General features: G+C 42.5%; 1 protein-coding gene and 1 long non-coding RNA gene across 3 annotated transcripts in view; one reads left to right on the forward strand and one right to left on the reverse strand.

Annotated features, from left to right (window-relative positions):
• The window catches only part of RBPMS (RNA binding protein, mRNA processing factor), a 302,866-nt gene that overhangs the window by 14,690 nt on the left and 260,920 nt on the right, over positions 1-27,256 (reverse strand). Inside the window, exons 6-7 of one of the 2 annotated variants that reach the window (XR_012754410.1) lie at positions 18,766-18,835; positions 5,471-5,574 (exon numbers count right to left, since the gene is read on the reverse strand). Coding sequence is in view for 1 of the 2 variants with exons in the window: in XM_075352295.1 (XP_075208410.1) it covers positions 18,773-18,835 (63 nt within the window). In the remaining variant the exon portion in view is untranslated. Of the gene's footprint in view, positions 1-5,470; positions 5,575-18,765; positions 18,836-27,256 lie in introns of those variants that run through there. The other variant, XM_075352295.1, reaches the window with a different exon arrangement.
• On the forward strand, positions 195-18,797 carry LOC142313306 (uncharacterized). The gene is made up of 3 exons (XR_012754416.1): positions 195-218; positions 6,776-6,836; positions 18,780-18,797. It is a non-coding gene; the product is annotated as an uncharacterized LOC142313306 (long non-coding RNA).

The raw sequence follows: 27,256 nt of genomic DNA on the forward strand, positions 1-27,256 counted from the left end.
CTGATAAATGCTCTGCAGATTAACCCCTTCCAAACAGGTTGTATAGTGCTGACGTCTTAACAATAACTTAAGAGTGGAAAGGAACATAGTGTACCATGCTTGCATGTGCCGCTATCCTCTGTCATTTCGTGAATATGTTACATCTGGGGCGTACTTTGGAAGCATATTCAAACAGCTTGTCAAAACACAAGCCTCAAAAACAGTGTGAACAACGCTTGGTATGTAAACCTTTTTCACTTTTCATTCTGGTTATCACTAGGTATATATACAGGGCCTTGAAATCATACCTCATGAACGTTTCCAATTTTTTTTCACATTACAACTACAAACCTAAAATGTTTTATTGGGATTTTATGTGATACCAACATAAAGTGGTAAATAATTGTGAAGTGTAAAGAAAATGATGCATGGTTTTCTAAATATTTAACAAAAAAAATCTGAAAATTGTGACGTGCATTTGTATTCAACCCCCTCTAGTCAGATACCCCTAAATAAAATCCTGAGTGACCAATTGCCTGCAGAAGTCACCTAATTAGTAACCTGAGCTCACCTGTGTGTAATTTTTTCTCAGTCTAACAACAGCTGTTCTATGAAGGCCTCAGAGATTTGTGAGAGGACATTAGGGCTCAAACAGTATCATGAAAACTAAGGAACACACCCGACCGGTCAGGCACAAAGTTGTAGAGAAGAGTAAAGCAGGATTAGAAGATCTGTGGTTCGTTCTGCAAGATGTTTGGAACAACCTCCCTGCCGAGTTCCTTCAAAAACTGTGCAATTAGATTCCTCTTTTCCTCATTCACTTTTTATTTAATTCGCTGATAAAATTAAACTATTAACACTTCAGTTTCTGAAAAGATTCTTACTTTGCAGCATTGTTGCCGTACCCACCTGTGTTTTTATTATATATATATATATATATATATATATATATATATATATATATATATATATATATATATATATATATATATATATATATATATATACACATATATATATATACACACATACACACACACACCTACATACACATACACATATATATATATATATATATATATATCTATATAGAGAGAGAGATAAATATACTGTGTATATATGTATATATCTATATATATATATATATATATATATATATATGTATATGTATATATATATATATATATATATATATATATATACACATATAGATATATACATATATCTATATCTTTATATACACATACTTCATACAATAAGACATCTGTGAAGACTCCAGTGTTGGTTGATTACTTGTTCTGTGTCCCACTGCATCCATCGCAGTGTGTGGGGGCTGTGAAGTCAGCTGAGGTTGGCCGGCACTGGAGTCAGCTGATCTGAACTCAGTTGACCTCACAGCCCGCACACGCTGCAGTGGATACAGTGGGACACAGAACAAGTAATCGTCCTATTCTGGAGTCAGGTGATCTGATTACTTGTTCTGCTGGCTGTAAGGTCAGCTGAGTTTAGATCAGCTCACTCCGGTGCTGGCCAAACTTAGCTGACCTCACAGCCCGCACACACTGCGATGTATGCAGTGGGACACAGAACAAGTAATCAGCCGACACTGGAGTCAGCTGATCTGAACTCAGCCGAACTCCTGACCATACAGCCCGCACACGGTCACACGTGATCGCCAGCAGGCAGTGACTGCTGTTAACCTGCATCCATTGCAGCGTGTGCAGGCTGTGAGATCAGGAGTTCAGCTGACTCACAATCAGCTGTCTCCAGTACCGGCTGATTAAATTCTGTGTCCCGCTGCATCCATTGCAGCGTGTGCGGGCTGTGAGATCAGGAGTTCCGCTGACTCACGATCAGCTGTCTCCAGTACCGGCCGATTAAATTCTGTGTCCCGCTGCATCCATTGCAGCGTGTGCGGGCTGTGAGATCAGGAGTTCAGCTGACTCCCGATCCGCTGTCTCCAGTACCGGCCTATTAAATTCTGTGTCCCGCTGCAACTATCGCAAGTAGAAGTAGAAGGATCCGTTAAAATAACAATTGCAGTTGCATGCGTTGCACATTCAATCCACAAGATCCGGTCATATGCAGTTTGCGGTTTTTTCCCGACCGGCAAAAAAACGCTGATGTGAAAGCAGCCTTACTGAATCAGTCTATAACTGGAGAAAAATATTTGTCTAATGCTACAAGAGCACAACAGAGAATCCAGAAGAAAGTGAGAAAGCATGAAGGAGACAGCATCATGATTTGGGATGGCTTTGCAGGGGTTTTAGGCCCTGTGTGCACTAGGCCGTTTTACCCGCGGTTTTACCCGTGGTTTTGCTGCAGAAGTTTCTTGAGAAATGTTTGTAATCTTCCTGCAGACATTTCCCAGCAAAACCTATGGGAAAAAAAATTCTGAAGAATTTCTTGAGAAAATTTCTTGAGAAAATGTGCATGTCACTTCTTTTCCGCAGGTACCTGCGGTATACCCCTGGTATTTCACTCCATTCACTGTAATGTAATCGCGAAATACCGGGGGTATACCGCAGGTAGCAAATGATGTGCAGTATACCCCCGGTATAGCCGCGATTTACCTGCGGTAATGCTCATCGCTGCCTTTGGTTTCGCAGGGAGTGATGTCATTATGACAGAAGAGGAAGCGAAGCAGAGTAAACACACAGATCACACTCCCTGGACACCGCACAGAAGCACTTCCGTGTGACCTCCAGGTGCCCGTGCAGTCTGTGTCCCGCTCCAGCCTTGCCGCTGCCTGCCCTGCAGTGTCAGTGTCTGCCCGCAGTATCAGCAGCTTGTCACCCTGCAGTGCGTGCAGCCGCGGGGATGCCGAGCGCTGCTGTCAGGAGGTGAGATGAGATCATTACCTATTGTGACGATCTCCTGCCTCCTGACGTCACCGCTGTCTATGCCCATCTCGCGAGCGGCCCGAGACTGTCACTAGCGGTGACATCACAGGCTCTCGCGATACTGCTGACAACGCGGCGGGCATAGAAGTCAGTGACAGCGCTGACGTCAGCAGTACAGGATGATCACAGCAGGTAATGATCTCATCTATCCTCCTGACAGCAGCACTCAGCATCCCCTGCAGTGACCTGGGCTATTGATGTTAGCTCAGGTCACTGCATTACTCTCCCAGCCAATGGGGAACATTCTGTTCTTCAATGACTGGGACAGTGACTATGGTATGGATCGCCGTGGGACCCCCCCCTTTATTGGATTACGTCGGACGTGGAATTGATTGTTCTTTTCAATAAATTGGTGAAAGAGGGAATGTTTTGGGGAGTGTTTTTTCAAATAAAACTTTTCTTGTTGTCTATTTTTTATTTCTTACTGACTGGGTTGGTGATAACAGTGTATCCAATAATAACAGTGTAACCAATAACAGTGGACCTCCCAAGTCTGAGAATACCAGGCCACAGCTGTCCGCTTTACCTTGGCTGGTGAGCCAATTTGGGGGGGACCCCACGTTTTTTGTTTTAAATATTTATTTAATGTAAAATAACAGCGTGGGGTGCCCTCTGTTTTGGATTACCAGCCAAGGTAAAGCTGCCAGCTGTGGTTTGTAAGCTGCAGCCGTCTGCTTTACCCTAGCTGGCTACAAAAGATGGGCGTCGTTTTTTTTAAAATTATTTATTTATTTTATGGCTAAATACAAGGCTAGGCACCCTTTAGTGCCACATGAAAGTCACTAAAGGGTGCCAGCTTAGAAAATGCAGGGAGGTGGGACATTATATATGTCTTTCTCATCTATCTATCTCTCTATCTATTCATCTATCCATCTTTCCCTCTATCCATTATCTGTCTATCGATTATCTATTATCTATATTATTTATTGCAGTTACAGCATAAAAAAACCACAGGAACCAACCTGCGGAAAAACCTCGGCAAAACCGCGGTAAAACCGCGGCAAAACGCATGCGTTTTTCCCGCGGTTTTGGTGCGTTTTTTTTACCGCAGGTGCGGTAATCTTCAACTCCCAGAAGTTTCTCAAGAAATTTTCTTGAGAAAAATCACTTTTCTAGTGCACACATAGGCTTATAGTCATTGAGGGAACAGTAAATTAAGTGTGTCAAGCCATTTTGAAGAATGTAAGGAAATGAGAAGAACCAGTTCATAACAAGGGAGTAAAGAGTAAACTAAAAAAAATGATTGAACGACTATTTGTGTTCTGGAATGGTCAAGTCAGAGTCCTGATCTTAAGGTTTGAACGTTATACCTCATTCTTGGTGCTCGGCTATGGCGGTTGCATTAAGCATGATTAACCACTGTTCCATTAGCCCGGGTTGAGGTTTCCAGTGGTTGGACCCCCAGTGATCAGGAACTTAACTTTCGAACTGGAGACTACCCCTTTAACCCTTTCACGGTGCTGCAGCATAACTTGACCAGGGCTGTGTTGACAAGACATTCCAGAAATATTAATGAACTGAAACATATTTGCAGGGAGGAATGGTTCAAAATTCCTCCTAACATCATGGAAACCCCATTTGAAGCTATAGGCGATTGCTCCTATGGGGGATCTAGAGGTTATTACATTCCAGATTTTACTTACATTTTCTCCCTTCAAAGTGGATGTTTACTCAATGTGCTTGATAGTGAAAATATAGAGTACAACTGGTTTTTATTAGTGCGATTAAATTGCACTAATAACTATAATTATGAATGAGAACAATCAGTCCACATTGTCTTTGGAATCAATGCAGAAATTTAGATAATTCCAAACGGATTTACTTTTTTTATAGTACACCATTATTTCTAGATGATAGCTATGCAATATTATTAGTATGTCTAATGAGTTAAAAGGGAATTTATCAGCAGGTCTTTTGCTATTTAATCGGAGACAAGCATTATGTAGGCAGAGACCCTGATTCCAGGGATGTGTCACTTATTAGGCTGTGTGCTGTAGTTTCAATGTAATGTTTTATCAGCAGGAGATTATCTCTGCAGGACTAGATCTCACTTGCAAGTTAGGCCAGCTAATCTGTGTTACTTGGTCAGTAAGCTTGGTCAATATACAGTGTATATAGGAAAGAATGTGGATGGGGTTATACACAGCTCAGAATTCTGAGCACTGCTACCTATAATCTAGAAAACAGGGATTCTATCAAAACTATACCAAGCAGTCCAGTAAGTGACACATCCCAGGAATCAGGGTCTCTGCCCCTACATTATTCTGCTTTCAAACTACATAAAAAAAACCTTTAATATAAATATTAAGTCTTTTAAGTGATCCGCCTCAGAGTTTACATATTCGGGAAAATGTCTATGTCCACTAAATTTCATGAGGGATATAAGGGAAGTGTTAGTGAGTTAGTTGCTTTTAACCCTTGCCACAGAGTCAATGTATAGGCACACCATGCCTTCAGTACACTGTTTAAAGACGGAATTCTAAAGGTCAAACAACATATACAAATGTATAAAAAAGAAGGAAGCATGGAAACCATGACTCATATCCACGATACATTTCCAGTTTATCCCCCAGTGACCTGTAACTTACCAGCACACTGTTTTAATGGATAGCCTGAGACTCCAGTGGCCAACAATGAACAAATACATCAATACCCGCAAGAGAAACTATAGCCGCCATCACACACCTGATACCTGTGAAAAAAGAATCCTCAATTTAGTCATATTAATACCAACAATTCTTGTTCGATAAAAAATGGGCACTTGGCCTACACAAGAGAATAAATCCTACATTCCCGCATGCCTAGGCTCATCCCGAAGAGTTAATTACACCTCATACAAGACACCATCATCGAAGTATATAAAATGTCACGTCGTCTTCCTGGTCTAATTAATTTTAATAATCGTAAGATAACAGGATATTGGCGAGGAGTCTATTTATTAAATATTCTGCTGTTGTATGTGTCAATATTTTTATAAGAAAATTTGCTGTACTGTACAACTGCCAGGCATACAATGTGTTCTATTAAGAGTATATAAGTAAGCTTTCCTCAGAAAATATCTGTGAACAGGAAGATAGATTCCGATATCCTCGTTAAATTGCACAAATGACTCAAACAACGTAAAGGGAGTCTATTAGCACTAAATGACTGTTCAAACCAAGCACTGGTTCACATTGGGCCGTCGCCGAGCAGTTCAATGGACCACGTTATTCAACTGCTTTTAATCTATCTCTACCCATCTATTTCTTGATTGAAAACTCTGGCTTTACAGGAGCCAGAGAAGAGAAGTAATAGTTGAAAAACAAATAGGTGGAAAGATGCACTGAACTGCTTGGTTTGAACAGTCATTTTGTGTTAACAGACTTCTGCACTTAGCATAAACACACAGAGGGAATTTATTAAAGAGGTTGTCCACTACTCTTCCACTGATGGCCTATTTTTAGGATGGGTCATCAATGTCTGATCGGCCGGGTTCCGACATGCCGCAACCCCACTGATTAGCTGTTCAGTCCTGGCGGCCATGGCAGCCGGAAATGTTCAGCTCCAGCGCTGATCTGTCTTCTGATAGTGGCCACGGGTACTGCACATTTGCCTCCTATTGATATGAATGGGAGGCGGATGTGCAGTACCCAGCCGCAGCCACTACCAGAAGACGGAGCAGCGCCGAAGCTGAGCATTTCCGGGTACGGCCGAGAACAGCTGATAGGCAGCGGTGCTGGGTGTCGGACCACAGCCAAACAGACATTGATTACCTATCCTAAAAATAGGCCATCAGTGGAAGAGTAGTGGACAATCCCTTTAAGACCAGCCTTTTATACGGTGCTTCTAATAGAAAAGCCAATGGAGTAAAATGCACCATTTTTAAGGAGTTAACACATCTTATCCATATCCAGATGGCGCAGAAGACCTATGAGGAGTCGGGCATTAGGGTCTCAATCACTATCCAGTTGATGGGTAAGTAGCTGGCTCCTTCTACCTATTCATTATTTTGTTATGGTGCTGCAGTTTACTTAATGCAATGCCAAAATGAGGAGTTCCATTGAGAAGTACATTGTTCTTGTTATTATTTTATTGAATCATTCTCTGCTGCTGGTGATGTTGGAAAACGTTTTGAAAACGAATACTGAACACTTGGTGTGACGACTCAGCGTCAATGAGGAAAAGGGTAAGACTGTCACTTGCACCATCTTATGGTTTTGCTGGGAATGTACTACATGCTGTTGTCTCTTGGTAACCCAATAAAGTCTTACCGGAGTGTGGTTCACTCATCCTGCTGTTTGAATGATGTTCTGTCCACGAGGAAGTGCGGGCATTCAGTGGGATGAGCCCCGACCCGTGCAATCTTTCTAAAGATGGCCACACTAGTGGATGAGAGCACCTCCCGCCCCACCTTAGTGTCTCCAAACTTGGGTTTAACATTATCTAAATATATCAATATTTTTTCATTATATGCTACCGTGTTTTCCAAAAATAAAACATTGGCTTATATTTTTCTTGCCTCGAAAAAAGTGCTGGGGCTTATTTTCGGGGTACAACTTATTCTTGGGGAGACACGGTTGGGGCTTCCAGCTGGCAGGGAAAGATGGGGTGCATTACAGTGGAGTGTGAGGACCTGCAGTGGAACTCATCGATGCGTTCCACCACAGGTCCTTCATACATTCCACCACAGGTCCTCGCGCTCCACTGCACTGCGTTCCAGGTTCCCCTGCCAGCCAGAAGCAATCAGTATCACTGGATGTGGTGAGTGTGTATGTGTGATTGTGTGTGTGTGTGTGTGTGATCTAATTTGTGTAGGTGTGTGATTTGATGTGTGTGGGTGTGCGATCTGATAGTGTGCGAGATCTGATGTGTGTGGGTGTGCGTTCTACTGCAGGTCCTCTCGTTCGGCATCTGGTGAGTATAATTGCGGGTCTTCTTTCTTTTGAAGGTGTCTGCTATCTATAATGAAGTGTCCTACAGTATCTGTAACTTGTTTAGCTGCATGGACACTTCATTATTGAACCACAACTAGGTCCTATTATTGAAAAACACAGTAGTAACTTTTCTTGACTCCAATGGTTTGAAGTTCATACATTAGATTAACGTTTTCAGAAGCGGTCAATTTCAGTGGGACAGACCGACCAGTTAATATGTCTGGGTGCAGATCACGTCAGGTGGTGGGGGAGATCAGGATCAGTCAGTTTAAGCCCCTGCCTTTAAAAACACATGAATGCTTATTCATAGGGTATGGTGGAACTGGGAGAGATAGCTATGGGCTAAACAAGTGTTTGACTAATAGCAGTCTCATGTGTATAGTCACCTTAAGTGCCACCAAATCTTGTACGCCCTAATACTAACTGCAGAATACTAATTGATAATTGTGACATGTTCTCATCACTGTTGTATATCATGTTAATAGATCGGCATTAACTTGTCATCAGGTAAGGGGGATTTTATGTTGTATTTTTTAGACTTTACATGTCATGACTTGTACTTCCATGATCTGTAAATCAGGTCACAGAATGAAAAATATGTTGTTTTTTCATCACGTCAGTCAACTGCTGGGATTAGGATAGTTTATTGTAACAGTGTTCCTCTTCATCATTAGTGACTTACAGTAAATTATACATATCTAGACCTCTGGCACCAATTAAAAATTCCCCTAAGTTTTCAACTTAATCTGTACCACTCTGGCAAGAGCTCTGCATTTTTGTCACTTTGTCATTTTAGGGAATCTCAAGTCCTGACCTCCACAGATATGTTTGCAATTAAAAGGGCACTTAAAGCGTAACCGATGCTTTTATTTTTATTTCATAAATCAATAGTACACTTTGTAATATATCTTATCAGACAAATCTGCTTCTGTCTCTGCCAGAATTGATCAGTCATTATCATAGTTCTCAATTCTGGGGTAAAATCCGTGTTCAGTGAAGACTTTCCCATTACTGAGATAAGAAATGGCCGTTGGTCCTGATGAGATCCTATGTAGATAGAAGCGGGAGGAGGGGGCGGAGCTCTGCCTCTAGATTGTCCATCTTCTTCTAGCTCCTCCCTCCTTCTTTCAGTACCAACTGCCATCTTCTATTCTTCTATGTCAGTAATAGGAAAGTCTTCACCGAATACAGATTTTACCCCAGAATGGAGAATTTTGATAATGACTGATCAATTCTGACAGAGAAAGAAGCAGATTAGTGTGATAAGATATATTACAGAGTTACTTATTTTCATGTGCACTATTGAGTTTCTGAAATAAAAATTAAAACATCGGTAACACTAAGTATATAAAAAGCGAGACAGATGTAGCTACCTTTTAGTCTGGTACTTTATATTGATGGCCTATTCTTAGCTCATGAAAAACAGAAATCGCATTTTTGCATTGCAACATTGAATTTAATGTTTTGTATGGTGCGTTGCGACTAACTATAACGGAGAGCAGCATATGTTTCCAAATGTGTCGGAGCGTCTCTTGCTGAGCGCAAATTACTCATTTACCATAGGCTTCAATACAAGCCACATACAACTGCCATTTATCTGAAATTTAGTCTTTTTTAACAGCAAAATCATAGCTCTAAAATAGTTGTGCACCAGCGAGTTATAGACAATTTACACAGATATTTTGGGTCACGGTGCAACATTTCGCTGTGTAGCTCCATCCTAAATGTGAGTGGTCCATATATTTCCTTTCTACTTTTTTATGACCCATTGATAGATTGACTGCATTCCATTGTTACTTCCTGTTGTTCCTTTTCGCAAAATCACAATCAACCGATTTGTTCATGTGATTTGTGAGTTCAACGAACTGAGATACAAAGAAGGATGGAAGAGCCCTTGTAACATGGTAATGTAAAAAAGGAGATCCTAAAACTAATGTAAATGACCTAAGAGTGGAAGGTATGTGACCCCCACTCATTTCATGGCGGTGACATCATATGAATGTATCACTTTGGTGCTGCTTATCCTCTTCTGGAATGTATTAAGGGATTTATGTCAAATCGAAAAGTTAAACAAAAAAACAAAACCATAAATGTAACTATTTCATTGCTCACTATTAATTGGATTAGATTTAGTTACTTATTTGGCTACGTTTAAATTTTTATCACATTACAAATTAATAATCTAATTTGATTCAAAGATAAAAGATTGTGACTGGTTCTCCGATAGTTCTATAGCTTAGTATTAATGATGAGCAAGTTTCGAAATACTCGAATTCGCAATACTCGCAACGAGTACTAATACTCGCGTATGAATTCTGAATAGTGTGTACAATGCAAGTCAATGGGGAAAAACTCGCAATGTAACGAGTAACCAGAATGCCAAACTATTCGCTACTCGCACAAATAGTGCGGAATTCGGGTTACTCGTTACATTGCGAGTTTTTCCCCATTGACTTGCATTGCACACAGTATTCGGAATGAATACGCCAGTATTAGACAGTAGTCGCTACGAATATTGCAAATTCAAATATTTCGAAACTCACTCATGATTACTTAGTACTGAAATTCAGTTTAATTGATCTTCTAATATGTTAACGATAGGTGTGATGAGAGGATATCAATTAAGTTGGTCATCTTAGACAATCATTGAGATTTGCAGAACATCAGGGCTCTGTACATACAGTGCTCAACCCCTATAGATGACTATAGAAATTAGATAAAAGTACATTAAATCTACCAATTGCAGTGGGATTGGCTTTCTAGTGTTTGTGGGTCCCCTCATTTTTTAAAGCACATGTCAGGGTGAAGGTTTGGTAAGGGATTTGAATGCAGATTGGAGACCTTTTGTTCTGATACAGTGCTCAGTCTATAAGAGTACAGCCTGCCCATACAGTTTTAATGTAATCAGTTCCAAAAACATTTATCTTGATCTCATCATACCAGCTTAAAGAGTCCTTGTAGTCTTCATATTTTACAGCAGGGTTCTGGCAAACTGATGCCGGGTTTTTTTGTGCATGGCCTCAAAGAGAGATTTCCTTAACGGATCACACCCATACATACCATTTCTCTGTAGTGTATGCTGTATTATGTCACAGGAAACATACACCCTAGTTTGGCTTTCTATTTCTTCAGCTAACTGCAGTGAACTTTCATGCGATTTTCTACAACCCTTCTTATCAAAAGACGCACCTGAATGTCACTGTGAGATGGTTGCAGTTCCATCTGTGTTAAATCCTTGTATAATTTTTAGTACAATATTCTAACTGAAAAGTAAAGCTTTGCTGATCTTGTTGTCTTCAGGTTTTTTATGTTATGTTTAGAAATTATTTTCTCTCTCAGGTCTTGGGACATTTCTCTTCCATATGGTGCCATTGCAGATAGCATGAAATGGGAAGGAGCTTTTCTTTGTTAAGTAATGCTTTTTTAGGCCGGTGTCACACTTGCGATTGCTTTGCGTGTATCTCGCGGTGCATCACCCAGCACGGACTGACACTCTCCTCATAGGAGCTTCTTAGCTGCATAGAGATGCATGCAACTGACCCACTCCTGTGAGGAGAATGTGAGTCCATGCCGAGTGATGCAACGCGACATACACGCAAGGCAATCGCAAGTGTGACACCGGCCTTATAGTCAATTGCCTGCTGGACGCCTGTTTAATGATTAATTAGACTTAACTGTGATTGACTTGTTGGCAATCAGAGTCGTGTAGTCTAAACTTTAGCATTGCTCTTAGATATTCATTGGGGTGTGCTCATTTTTGCCACATAGTCTTGGATGAATGTTAGGATTCGGAAGACTACTCGTTTTGGGTGTTTGCAGATCAATGGCCCACATTAGTGGGAGTATTTTGTATTATGGCATCCCATAAAAAAAAATATTGATTCTGAAATGTTTCTGACAAATCTGTTCGGGGTGTACTCATTTATGCTCAGCCCTGTATATCAGTGGGGATCCAATACTACAGACCTCTCCTTATGTATCTATGTGATATAACATTTTGACAAAATTTACAGAATGGTAACCTACGCTTTATATTTGTTCGGAAATATCAACTGACAGTTAAACTTAAGGGATGACTTTTGAATGAATATATATTTTTACACTCACTTTCTTCAATAGATTTTTTTTACTTTATGCTTCAGCACAAGTCACTCCTCTGGTTTTTGGTGAAAAAGGAAGCCATGATCTCATGTTCTTCAGGACACCTAACTTTGCAGGCCTCATGACTGACTGAGGCCCATTTTAGTCACCTGACCGCTGTTGACAATCAAAAATTACAGCGGTTATGTCCCCAAAAACTGGGACTGTAGTGTTCTCTGATTGAACAGGAAGCAATAGAGAGACCTATTCTGGACCCATTGCCATTAGAGAGGGTTGAATATACTTTTTTTAAAAATTCCGTTTCTTTTGCACATTTTTTAGTTAGACAACTGCTTTTAAATCCAACGGTTGTATTCACATGATATTTCCAAGCACATTCAGTTTAGATGTGGATAAGATGTGAGAGCAAAAATACTAGGATGCTGTTTAGGTCCTTTCTAAACAGGACATTAAAAACAAGATATTTTTGGTTAGTTTAATATCAACACATATTTGTATCATGATGCCTTATGTTGCTATTTTTTATATTTTTGAATCTAAGATATAAAAGTATAGGTATGTATGCATTTATGTATGTTGGTATGTACAGTATGTCTGCTAAAGTAATCCGCAGCGTTGCATTTACAATCACAAAATTTTGCACAGACACCTCATTTGACTCAGAAAACGTCAGACTATGTTTTGAGGGAAAAATTGAACCCTGCGCTTTACAGTTATTCACTAAAAAACCTGTTTACATTAAAGTCAATAGAGCTGGGAACAGATCTGTTATTATAGACTCCTATTATGGACAGAGAAAGACACACCCCAAAAGAGACACACACACCCACCCCAAAACACACACACACCCATCGAAAGAGGCACACACACCCACCAAAAGAGACACACCCACCTACCCCAAAAGAGAGACACCCACCGAAAGACACACACCCACCCTCAAAAAGAGACACACACACCCACCCACCGAAAGAGACACACTCATCCACCCACTGAAACAGACACACACACCCACCAAAAGAGACACACCCACCCACCAAAAGAGAGACACCCACCTACCAAAAGAGAGACACACACACACCAAAAGAGACACCTACTCACCCCTAAAGAGACACCTCCCGAAAGAGACACACACTCACACCCCCCGAAAGAGACACACCCCCCCCGAAAGAGACACACATACCCCCCGAAAGAGGCACACACATACAGAAAGAGGCACACACATACAGAAAGAGGTACACACATACAGAAAGAGGTACACACATACAGAAAGAGGTACACACATACAGAAAGAGGCACACACATACAGAAAGAGGCACACACAGGAAGAGAAACACACAGAAAGAGGAATATACAAACTGCTTGGATGTGTGAAACAATATATTGGCTGTTTAGACAGTCACCCTTAATATTTATCAGGTGGCCTATAGCAACCAATCACAGCTTTGCTTTTATTTTGGTAGAAGTCAAGGATCTCTGATTGGTTACTATAGGCAACAAAGGACATTATTAGTATAGGACAGCTGATGTGAGTTAATATGATTTCGGTGGTGACACTTCATCATCGCTGTTGTAGTGGCTGATGTAAGTCACATCACCTTACCTGTATACTAATTGTATGGGATTTTATGAGGCAATATATTGGCTGTTTTAACAGTTAGCCTGGATATTTATCAGTTGGCCTATAGCAACCAATCACAGCTCTGCTTCTATTTTTCTACATGTCATTAATAGGAGTTCTGATTGGTTGCTATAGGCAACAAAGGACATTCTTAGTTAATATGATTTCGGTGGTGAGAGAGAGTGGGAGAGAGTGAGGGAGAGAGACAGGGAGAGAGACAGGGGAAGATTAAGGGAGAGAGTAAGGGAGAGAGTGAGGGAGAGAGTGAGGAAGAGAGAGAGGGAGTGAGAGAGAGTGAGAAAGAGAGTGAGGGAAAGAGTGGGGGGGGAGAGAGAGTGAGAGAGAAAGTGAGGGGGAGAGAGAAAGTGAGGGGGAGAGAGAAAGTGAGGGGGAGAGAGAAAGTGAGGGGGAGAGAGAAAGTGAGGGGGAGAGAGTGAGGGAGAGAGTGAGGGAGAGAGAAAGAGACAGTGGGGAAGAGAGACAGTGAGGAAGAGAGAAAGTGAGGGAAAGAGTGAGGGAGAGTGTGAGTGAGGGAAAGAGTGAGGAGAATGAGGGGGAGTGGGAGAGAGTGACTTAGTTACTATCCCTGGCAACGCCGGGTACTATAGCTAGTATGTTGTAAAATGTAAATTGCTTAGATGTGATTCAGTAGAACACACACACGCATATTACACAGTTATAGAAAAACATTTTTGTTCCATTGACAATTTAAATGTCATGGGTGAATGGGGAGAGGATAAGGAATGTAGGAAGAACATGCCTTGCGGATAATAACCAATTGAAATTAAAGTAAATATATATTGGCCTACCACCGGCAGAGTGGTGTTTTATCTTTGTAGTCAACCACCTGTCAAATATGTTTTGGGTTATACAAGGGTCTCGAATTCCTCAGACTATATTTTGCCATTAATTAGTAGCTTAGTGCAAAGACAGCTTGGATATGTTACTTGCCTAATGAATTCATGTAACGGCTTTGCAAACAGGCAGGCTCAGATTGTACTTTTTTTCATCTTTTTTCTGTGTTCTGTTTGGTGACATGTCTGACAATACCATCTATTTAGGGATGAGAGTCTGAAGAAAATGAGCAAATGCTCAGTATGTGTGCTTTTCAGATTATTTGGGGCAACAATTGAATATTTCATAGAAAAATTCAATTTATAGATTGATTTGTGGAATGGAAGTCTGGATGATTGTTCACTTTACCATCAACTGTGCAGAAAAAAAATCAAACAAGTTGTACCATAACTCCAAAGTATCTCACTGTCATAAGGACATTCTCTACTTTTCACCCAAATTCCTCTCCCTCTCTACTGGTAACACAGCCATCCTGCATTAGAATAATATTTGCTACTTAGGGCTTATATATGTTTATGAAAAGGCGATATCCAACACTATGCCAAGTAATGTCCTTAGCATTGTGATTAGCAACACCACCAAAGGGGAGCTTCGTATTGCAGAAACTATTTTACTGTTAGTAAACTTTGAGTTTCTACAAAATATATTACTTTTTTGTGCAATGACTACATTTCATTGCAACTCTTACATCTCAGTTTCTAATCTGGAATACTAACCTGTAGATATGTGGTTAATCTGCAGGTTAATAGCATTCTAAAGGCCCCGTCACACGCAGCGATATCGCTAGCGAGATCGCAAGCGAGCATACCCGCCCCCGTCGTTTGTGCGTCACGGGCAAATCGCTGCCCGTGGCGCACAATATCATTTAGAGCCGTCATACGGACTTACCTGCCTAGCGACGTCGCTGTTGCCGGCTAACCGCCTCCTTTCTAAGGGGGCGGTTCGTGCGGCATCACAGTGATGTCACTAAGCGGCCGTCCAATAGAAGCGGAGGGACGGAGATGAGCGGCTGTAACATCCCGCCCACCTCCATACTTCCTCATTGCGGGCGGCCGCAGGTAAACTGTAGTTCGTCGTTCCCAAGGTGTCACACACAGCAATGTGTGCTGCCTCGGGAATGACGAACAACCTGCGACCTCAACAATCAACGATTTTTTTAAAACGAACGATGTGTCAGTAATGGACAATTTGGTATTTTCCATCGTTAATGGTCGCTCGTTGGTATCACACGCAATGACGTCACTAACGATGCCAGATGTGCGTCACGGGATCCGTGACCCCGGCGATATATCGTTAGATACATTGTTGCGTGTGACGGGGCCTTAACACTGCCTGGCCACCGCATTGAAAGTCCAGCTACAGGGAAGAAATCAAATTTATTCCTCCCGGTAGCCTCCAGCTTTCAGTCACAGAGTCTAAGTTACCGCCCAGTATTCAGGGAGTGGTGGCTGTAACCACGCTTGGGCACTGACTGACAGCTGGCTCAGCACTGATGCAATACAGTTTAAGAACGCTATTAACCTGCAGTATAATCCCATATATGGAGGTTAAAAATGTTTTTTTGACGTAACACATTCCCTAAAAGGTAGGTTTACATTACCTGATTTTTCAACATTAAACAACTGCCCATCGCTACCAAGAACGATTATCTCTTATGAAAACTAGAGGTGAGCGTCTTGCTTTAGCCGATCCGGGCCCTACTCAGTGCTCTCTGACCATGGACTGGAGTGGTGTCAATATCCTGAGCCTCCGGATTCCCTGCATGGGATGTGATTTGCTGGCCTGGCATGAGGTCGCCCAGCTTCTGTCATGGCCAGACAGCAATGACCTGGACATTAGCCAGGTTACTTGAAGCAATCTGCTAATCTCTACTGAAAAACAAAAAATCATTTCACGAACGAGCATTCTGATAGCTCATCGGGTTATTGGCAGCCTGTTTAGTCTGCAAGATTGTCATGAAATGAGCATTCCTACAAATGTTCGTTCACTGTACTCTTGTAGTGTAAATGAACCTTTTAAATTGGTCACCAATATAATATCAGTGGGGGTTTGACATCCAAATTAATCAACTATTATCATCTCCGATGGCTGGATTTAGATCTTGAACAAAGCTTGCACTGTACCGCTCAAATCACAATATATAGCTAATGCGCTGGTTACTGCAGCTCAGCTATTATTCTGTTCAATGGGCAATAAAGTGCAGTACCAAGAAAGCGGATAATACAAATTTAATGGAGATGAACGGCATAGCTCTATTCAATGTTTACATTCCACCTCTGCCAGGTAATAACATCCAATGATCAATGGGGTGCTAGCCATCACTGATTTGACATTGATGACCTATTGTAAGGATAGGTTATTAATAACTAACAATACAAATGGTAACAGCACAGGCCTCAGTAAGGTTCACAGAAAGGCCTGGGGTACAGAGCTGAGTAGCCTATGACTGACTTTGCCTTCAAACCCAGCTTTTTTTTAATTGATATGTGCAGCTTTATCTAGTGAAATCTCTAACACTGAGCATGCTCATCTCTGAGCACTCAAGCCCGAGAACGCTCAACCCCGAGAACGCTCAACCCCGAGAACGCTCAACCCCGAGAACGCTCAAGCCCGAGAACGCTCAAGCCCGAGAACGCTCAAGCCCGAGAACGCTCAAGCCCGAGAACGCTCAAGCCCGAGAACGCTCAACCCCGAGAACGCTCAAGCCCGAGAACGCTCAAGCCCGAGAACGCTCAAGCCCAAGAACGCTCAAGCCCGAGATCGCTCAAGCCCGAGAACGCTCAAGCCCGAGAATCCTCAAGCCCGAGAATCCTCAAGCCAGATAACGCTCAAGCCCGAGAACGCTCAAGCCCGAGAACGCTCAAGCCAGAGAACGCTCAAGCCCGAGAACGCTCAAGCCAGAGAACGCTCAAGCCCAAGAACGCTCAAGCCCGAGAACGCTCAAGCCCGAGAACGCTCAAGCCCGAGAACGCTCAACCCCGAGAACGCTCAAGCCCGAGAACGCTCAAGCCCGAGAACGCTCAAGCCCAAGAACGCTCAAGCCCGAGAACGCTCAAGCCCGAGAACGCTCAAGCCCGAGAACGCTCAAGCCCGAGAATCCTCAAGCCCGAGAATCCTCAAGCCAGATAACGCTCAAGCCCGAGAACGCTCAAGCCCGAGAACGCTCAAGCCAGAGAACGCTCAAGCCCGAGAACGCTCAAGCCAGAGAACGCTCAAGCCCAAGAACGCTCAAGCCCGAGAACGCTCAAGCCCGAGAACGCTCAAGCCCGAGAACGCTCAAGCCCGAGAACGCTCAACCCCGAGAACGCTCAAGCCCGAGAACGCTCAAGCCCGAGAACGCTCAAGCCCAAGAACGCTCAAGCCCGAGAACGCTCAAGCCCGAGAACGCTCAAGCCCGAGAACGCTCAAGCCCGAGAATCCTCAAGCCCGAGAATCCTCAAGCCAGATAACGCTCAAGCCCAAGAACGCTCAAGCCCGAGAACGCTCAAGCCAGAGAACGCTCAAGCCAGAGAACGCTCAAGCCAGAGAACGCTCAAGCCAGAGAACGCTCAACCCCGAGCACAAACAACCCCGAGCACAAACAACCCCGAGCACAAACAACCCCGAGCTCAAACAACCCCGAGCTCAAACAACCCCGAGCTCAAACAACCCCGAGCTCAAACAACCCCGAGCGTGAACAACCCCGAGCGTGAACAACCCCGAGCGTGAACAACCCCGAGCGTGAACAACCCCGAGCGTGAACAACCCCGAGAGTGAACAACCCCGAGAGTGAACAACCCCGAGCGTGAACAACCCCGAGTATGAACAACCCCGAGCACAAATAACCCAGAGCACGAACAACCCCGAGCACCCAACCCTAAGCATGCTCAATCTGCTGCCAAATGTTATTGAGATTGTGGTTGAGGCTGAGTAAAAGTGCACCACTCCTACAATGTAAAGAGATCTCAGGATCATAATCTGGGATTTCTTCTCTTATTCATGGTATTAGAAAAAAAAATAACAAAAACATAGTACTCTGGGATTTCTTCTCTTATTCATGTTATTAGAAAAAAATAACAAAAACATAGTACATTAGTCATGTACTATATTTTTGTAGGAGATAAGAGGCAAGAAGAATAGGTCATTACTTATATATGAATGATGTCACATCATGTAAATAACAGACATCAAACATGAAGCCGATTCTCATGTCAATTAAATATATTTTACACTTCTACAATTCTGTGAAGTTCTAAAACCAACATTTACTCAGAAATTTCCAATGGCAAATATGACTATCTTATCTTCAAATGAGACAAACAGTAATGATCAAAACCATGTTAGTGTCCTAATAACATAACTAACCTTATTTTTATAGAATATAGGACGCTTCTAATATAAGGAACTAAATACTTACACATTACTCAGCAGAACTGGCGGGATTTCCAGCCCTGAGAAGTAGCATCTGAAGGAGGGAGCCAACGGACCTGAAAAGAGACACAGAACGGAGGAATGGATTAAGTGGTCCAAAAATAAAGGTCTATAATTCATTCTTTTTAAATGTATTCTATATGCATACTGTCTAATATATATATACTGTATATCTATAGCTCTGTCTATCATTCCCTGTGCTTCGATTCTCTCACATGTGAGAATCAGAGTACAGGTGAGGAGAAGACAGAGATTAATTTCTCTATCTTTTCCATTATTTGTGTTGGCGTCTATCGGACTGATGTCATCCGAGTGCAGTCCGATGTTTTGCTTGCACCCATAGACTTGTATGGGTGCAAGTGAGGTGAGTAAAGATAGGGTGCGCTCACACTGGCATTTAGTCAGCGTATAACACAGCGAAGTGCTAACCGATGTATTATTGATGGTACTTAGTCCAATGTTTAAAATGTTATACTATGGGGCAGTGCCGATCAGTAATTGTTTTCTCATGCAACTTCAGCATGAGGAAAAAATTGTAGCATGCTGCATTTGGCAGCATATCTTGGAACACAAACACACCCCCCCCTGTACAAGCCTATGGGTGCGTGTGAAACCTTGCAATATATATATATATATATATATATATATATATATATATACGGTGTAGCAGCACAACGCGATTAATAAATAAATGAAATATTGCTATAAACACTAAAAATATAAGGTACTTAGTGATTTTTAATCAAAAAGTAAAAAAGCCATCCACCCACGTAAAGGTGTACCTTTTAAAAAGGTGTGCAGATATTTCTTCTATTTTTAACCTGCAACAGTCTGATCACTTGTTATATACAGCAATGCCAACAGCATCATATTCAGATGAAGGCTGAATGCTTTGCCAAAAATTAAGAGACCACTACAAAATTGTAAATTTTTTGATTTTTCTCTTTATAGGTATATTTTTGAGTAAAATGTAAATTGTTCTTTTATTCTATAAACTACTGACAACATGTCTCCGAATTTCCAAGCAAAAAATGTATTTATTTTCTTAAAATGAGAAATGGTCAAAATAACAGAACCATGCATTGCTTTCAGACCTCAAATAATACAAAGAAAACAAGTTCATAATTATTTAGAAACAACAATAGTAATAATGTTTTAGCTCAGGAAGAGTTCAGAAATGAATATTTTATCGAATAACCATGATTTTTAATCACAGCTTTCATGCGTCTTGACATGCTTTCCACCAGTCTTTCACACTGCATTTGGGTGACTTTATGCCACTCCTGGTGCAAAAAATTAAGCAGTTCTTCTTTGTTTGATGGCTTGTGACTATCCATCTTCCTCTTGATTACATTCCAGAGGTTTTCAATGGGGTTCAGGTCTGGAGATTGGGCTGGCCATGACAGGGTTTTGATGTGGTAGTTCTTCATCCACACATTGATTGACCTAACTGTGTGGCATGGCGCATTGTCCTTCTGGAAAAACCAGTCCTCAGAGTTCGGGAACATTGCCTGAGCAGAAGGAAGCAACTGTTTTTCCAGGATAACCTTGTATGCGGCTTGATCCATACATCCTTAGCAAAGTTTAATCTGCCCAATTCTTACTGAAGCATCCCCAGATCATCACCGATCCTCCAATTTTCACAGTGGGTGCAAGACACTGTGGCTTGTACGCCTTTCCAGGTCTCCGTCTAACCATTAGACGACCAGGTGTTGGGCATAGAGGAAAATTAGACTCAGAGAAGATTACCTTACTCTAGAAATTGGGCAGATTAAACTTTACAAAGGACGTATGAATCAAGCTGCATACAAGATTATCCTGTAAAAACTGTTTTTTCCTTCTGCTCAGGCAATGTTCCCCAACTCTGAGCACTGTTTTTTACATCAGGACAATGCACCGTGCCACACAGCTAGGTCAATCAATGTGTGGATGAAAGACCACCACATCAAAACCATGTATACATATATATATATATATATATATATATATATATATATATATATATATTTGCCTTATTCTGTCTGTCTTGCTCCAAAATAACGTCATTACAGTGACAACCGTCGCCACACCGTGTGCGCTAAAGAGCCTGCGACCAACGGCTCAGCTAACTAAACAGCCCAAACTACGAGCCGACAGGACGACGCTCGACACTTTTCCTCGCACCCACACGGAGCCCCGACTCCCCGGTGAGTGCTACACCCCCGGGAGCCCACAGCGGCAACCCAGCCGACACATATCCACCGCTCGCCTCCGCCCCCCGCACACATTACCCCACTCGGCCCTCCCGCTGCACTCAGCCCTCCGCATGTATACACTGAACACACACACACACACCCACACCCAGATAGTCACCTGTCCCCAGCCATGCAGTCCCCGGCACTGACGTCCTCAGCGCCATAGCCCCGCTCGGCTCCACCCACCCCGCACTCTGCCCCCGCACACATTACCCCGCAGGATGGGGGCACATGTCAGGATGGTGGCTGCACCACGATGAGGGCACATACCAGCACTGGGCCATATCACAGCATCAGCATACTTTTACTTAACTTTACACTGTTCATGGCCTTCTTTCATTACAAGCCATGGACATCATTAAACATTAGACTCATCTATTAAAACTGTTCCTTCTGTTGATTGTCATTTTAAAACCAATAAACAATTATAAGAATACTAAATTAAACCTAACCCATCCAGTCCATTCAGTACCTTATTATTCAATCTGCTAACCTACATACACATTCTAGACTACCAGATATGTTAGAATCGGGCCACCTTCTAGTATATATATATATTTTGTTACGAAAAGTTTAATAAAATTATTTAAACAAAATTTCAATTAGTTCAATTAATTTTAGCAGAGGGAAACCATATAGCATTCTAAGGCACGGCATAGCATTTATTTCAGAAAAGCATGTTGCCCTATGACCTGCCCCGTGTGCACACAGAGCTTCATATTTCATGCTGTTTATTTTTCTAAGCTATTCTCTACTGACAATGACTGCTGACACCAGTATTGTTAATCTTACAGCACGGTCAGTTTTGTAAATAGGAAATGTCAGCTTCAGGGGCGTAATGATCACGGTTGCAGAGATCGTGAACGGGCCTGGCAGGATTAGGGGTCCGGTACATGCTCTGCAGAGAAGCAGCCGGCTCCTCTCAGTGAGACAGGAGCTGCGATGTTCAGTGGCATACCGCCAATGTCGGCAGACCACGCGGCTGCTATGGTGTCCGTGAGTCAGGGGGCCCAGTGCCAGTGGCGGCGCTATGCCCCCCTGTTATCGCAAAAAGCAATGATGAGAGATAGAGTGGAATGCTTCATCATTCCCTCCATGGCACTACTGCACGCCGCTGTGCTGAGACATGCAGGACGGTCTGACCAGAGCAGCAGGGGAACGAGGAGAGGGGAGTGCTTGTTTGTTTGTTTTTTTTTAATCAGTGAATACACGATGAGAAGAGGCCTATGGGGGTGCATTAAACGGTATGTGGGCTGCATAATACAATATGAAGGACTATGGGGGATACTTTATACATGGACTATGGGGGTGCATTATAATATATGGAGGACTATGGGGGCTGCATTATTATACATGCAGGACTATGGGGGCTGCATAATATTATATGGAGGACTAATGGGGTTACCTTATACATGGACTTTGAGGGTGGATTTTAATACATGGAGGACTATGGGGGCTGCATTATAATATATGGAGGACTATGGGATGCAGTATAATATATGGAGGACTATGGGGTGAATTATAATACATGGAGGACTATGGCAGGTACATTATAATAATTGGAGGACTATGAGGGCTACCTTATACATGGAGGACTATGGAAAGTGCACTATAATGCATTGAGGACTATGGGTGTGCAATCTAATATATGAAGGGTTATATGGGACCCATTATACTATATGGAGGGCTATGTGGGGGCCATTATAGTATTTGGAGAGATATGATGGAGCTTTTATACTTTATGGAGGGCCATTATACTGTATGCAAGAAGTTATGCAGTGTTAAGGTTTGTGTGCTGAGGGAAAGATGTACACAGAGCATGGGGAAGCTGCGTTCTAAGGAAAAGATGTATAGCAGAGCATGGAGAAGCTGGGTGCTGAGGACAGGATGGATATTAGAACATAGGAAAGCTGGGTGCTGAAAGAGGGATTTCATGGGAAACCTGGGTGTTGAGGGAAAGAGCCAAGTGTCAGCGTCACTATCCCGTACCCAGAGTGTCAGCGTCATTATCCCATACCCCAAGTGTCGGCATCATTATCCTGTACCTCGAGTGTCGATGTACAGTGGGGGGCACAGGTTCAAACTTTGCACCGGGGCCCATTAAACTTTAGTTACGCCAATGGTCAGCTTCTTCTTTTGTTCAAAGAGCACATATAGCCACAGGGCACATGCAAAAACACTATGTATGTAGTTACAGTACGATGTTCCCACCTAACAGGTACAATATGGTATCACACCTCCTCCATAATCACAATTATAATGGCTAAATATTTCTGACACTTCCAAAGGTTCTGAACCCCAATTCTACATCTCTAACAGTGTCCATCAACTATTATGTGCAGTTCAAAATACTAGTGTCTAATAACAGAGGGTCTTTTTGCAAAATTAAGGCCTTAAGGGGGCTTTACACGCAATGACATCGCTAATGAGATGTCGTTGGGGTCACAAAATTCGTGACACACATCCGGCCTTATTAGCGACATTGTTGCGTGTGAAACGTACGAACGACCACTAATGATCAAAAAAATACTCACCTAATAGTTGATCGTTGACACGTCATTCTAATCTCAAATATCGTTGCTGCTTTTGGACGCAGGTTGTTTGTCGTTCCTGCGGCAGCACACATCGCTATGTGTGACACCGCAGGAACGAGGAACAAGATCGTACCTGCGGCCGCTGGCAATGAGGAAGGAAGGAGGTGGGTGGGATGTTACGGCCGCTCATCTCTGCCCCTCCGCTTCTATTGGGCGGCCGCTTAGTGACGTTGCTGTGACGCCGCACGAACCGCCCCCTTAGAAAGGAGGCGTTTCGCCGGCCACAGCGACGTCGCTAGGCAGGTAAGTATGTGTGACGGGGACTAAATGTTGTATGCCACGGACAGCGATTTGCCCGTGACGCACAACCGACAGGCGGGCGGGTGCTTTCACCTGCGACATCGCTAGCGATGTTGCTATATGTAAAGTGGCCTTTAGTGTGATTACTACCATCAATATCCTCTATGACCCCAGCAAAAGAGTTGTTTCTTCCTGTAATATTTGGCAACTTTCTTTTTTTGCTACAATATTACTTACAAATAGTGATGAAAAAGTGCTAAAATGCTCAAGTACTCATTACTGGAATGAAGTAGGTAGGACGCTCTTACGGGCTCATTTCATGTAATGAGAATAATGGAAGTCAAGAGGAAACAAGCATTTTTTCTGGTAGACCCCAACAGGAGGTGTCAGTGGGGGGGGGGGGGGTCTGAATATTGCTGAAATGGATTGAAATAGTGCTGAAATGGAATGGGAACAGTATGGGGAAGACACCTGGACGCATCTTTGACTCCCAGGTTGCTGTTGGGAACAATTTTGTCAGAGTATTATGCCACTTTTACAAACTGACAATAAAACATACAAAATTGAAGCTAAAATGGATTTTACCGGAAAAAAATGTTAAGAACCATTCTTTCCTGGATAATGACATATATAAAGCAAAATTTATGAATGAGGTATTCTAAGCCTCACAAAGCCTATGCAAGAACTGCCAAAAATTAGAAGGAAGAGGGACTCTGATACACCACACCGTGTAGACATAAATGAGGGCCTCATACACATTCTATTAAAATTGTTATGTAGTGGGACTCCTAGACTTGTAAGGCCTATGCACTACAGTCAGGGCCAGAAATATTTGGACAGTGACACAAGTTTTGTTATTTTAGCTGTTTACAAAAACATGTTCAGAAATACAATTATATATATAATATGGGCTGAAAGTGCACACTCCCAGCTGCAATATGAGAGTTTTCACATCCAAATCGGAGAAAGGGTTTAGGAATCATAGCTCTGTAATGCATAGCCTCCTCTTTTTCAAGGGACCAAAAGTAATTGGACAAGGGACTCTAAGGGCTGCAATTAACTCTGAAGGCGTCTCCCTCATTAACCTGTAATCAATGAAGTAGTTAAAAGGTCTGGGGTTGATTACAGGTGTGTGGTTTTGCATTTGGAAGCTGTTGCTGTGACCAGACAACATGCGGTCTAAGGAACTCTCAATTGAGGTGAAGCAGAACATCCTGAGGCTGAAAAAAAAGAAAAAATCCATCAGAGAGATAGCAGACATGCTTGGAGTAGCAAAATCAACAGTCGGGTACATTCTGAGAAAAAAGGAATTGACTGGTGAGCTTGGGAACTCAAAAAGGCCTGGGCGTCCACGGATGACAACAGTGGTGGATGATCGCCGCATACTTTCTTTGGTGAAGAAGAACCCGTTCACAACATCAACTGAAGTCCAGAACACTCTCAGTGAAGTAGGTGTATCTGTCTCTAAGTCAACAGTAAAGAGAAGACTCCATGAAAGTAAATACAAAGGGTTCACATGTAGATGCAAACCATTCATCAATTCCAAAAATAGACAGGCCAGAGTTAAATTTGCTGAAAAACACCTCATGAAGCCAGCTCAGTTCTGGAAAAGTATTCTATGGACAGATGAGACAAAGATCAACCTGTACCAGAATGATGGGAAGAAAAAAGTTTGGAGAAGAAAGGGAACGGCACATGATCCAAGGCACACCACGTCCTCTGTAAAACATGGTCGAGGCAACGTGATGGCATGGGCATGCATGGCTTTCAATGGCACTGGGTCACTTGTGTTTATTGATGACATAACAGCAGACAAGAGAAGCCGGATTAATTCTGAAGTGTACCAGGATATACTTTCAGCCCAGATTCAGCCAAATGCTGCAAAGTTGATCGGACGGCGCTTCATAGTACAGATGGACAATGACCCCAAGCATACAGGCAAAGCTACCCAGGAGTTCATGAGTGCAAAAAAGTGGAACATTCTGCAATGGCCAAGTCAATCACCAGATCTTAACCCAATTGAGCATGCATTTCACTTGCTCAAATCCAGACTTAAGACGGAAAGACCCACAAACAAGCAAGACCTGAAGGCTGCGGCTGTAAAGGCCTGGCAAAGCATTAAGAAGGAGGAAACCCAGCGTTTGGTGATGTCCATGGGTTCCAGACTTAAGGCAGTGATTGCCTCCAAAGGATTCGCAACAAAATATTGAAAATAAAAATATTTTGTTTGGGTTTGGTTTATTTGTCCAATTACTTTTGACCTCCTAAAATGTGGAGTGTTTGTAAAGAAATGTGTACAATTCCTACAATTTCTATCAGATATTTTTGTTTAAACCTTCAAATTAAACGTTACAATCTGCACTTGAATTCTGTTGTAGAGGTTTCATTTCAAATCCAATGTGGTGGCATGCAGAGCCCAACTCGCGAAAATTGTGTCACTGTCCAAATATTTCTGGACCTAACTAAGTACAAACGCTGCCAAAAATTTGAAGGAAGAACTACAATACACCCTGGAAGACATGTAGAGGAAGGCCTCAGAAAATCTTTAATAACATTTGGAAAGAGTGGGACTTCTGCGGCCAACAACAAGGAGTCCCGCATTCAAAGCCACTCAGGGTACAACAGGCACAACAACGACCTTCAGGCATCCAACTCAGATTTCGTTCCAGCTAAGGTAGGAGGTAGTTCCTCCTGTGCTGGCTCAGGGCATCAAGCCACCTTGAGGCTTCAAATAGATTGAAGCAGGGGTTTCAAAACATTTTATCTTCTTGGAGACTTTTGAAAATGAAAAATCATGAACCATGTGTGGGAAACATCTTCAACTCATCCAAGGGAGAGATCACCACAAGTCCTTTGTCCATTTATTCACACACTAGTTGCATTTGGGCCTTTCTCCAATTTGATGAATGCAGCTTTATTTTTTTTTGTCCACAGAGTTATGCCAAAACTGAGGGTTGCAGACCACAGTAACTGCTCCCTCCCTGCTTAAGTTGATTCTGCATGCTTTTAGCGCTGCCAGGGCCATAATAACTGATAGGTGCATCTGCCTCTCAACTGAAAATGCCGGCAGGCCATTCTCAAAATGAACAAGGCCTGTATTGGCCTAGACTTCTACACCCTACGGGATAACAGAATCGCAACGTAAAGCCAATGCAAATGTTCATTTTTTCTGGTGTATTCAAAAGCACCCCTTCCCACCCAAAAAAGGGTATACGGTTCATGGCTTCTTTTTTTCTTGGCAACAAAAGGGCAGCAGTGTTTATCTGCCCAGGCCACATAATCTAATGCCCTAACAGGATGCAGCAAAACCCCTTAATAAAGATGGAGGCAACACAGGTGCAAAACACTGATGTAGCAACCACTCACAAACTGCCAATGACAGGATGGGTCAGCTGCATGTATTTCTATG

The sequence above is a fragment of the Anomaloglossus baeobatrachus genome, chromosome 1 (assembly GCF_048569485.1).
Source record: "Anomaloglossus baeobatrachus isolate aAnoBae1 chromosome 1, aAnoBae1.hap1, whole genome shotgun sequence".
NCBI classification, from domain to species: domain Eukaryota; kingdom Metazoa; phylum Chordata; class Amphibia; order Anura; family Aromobatidae; genus Anomaloglossus; species Anomaloglossus baeobatrachus.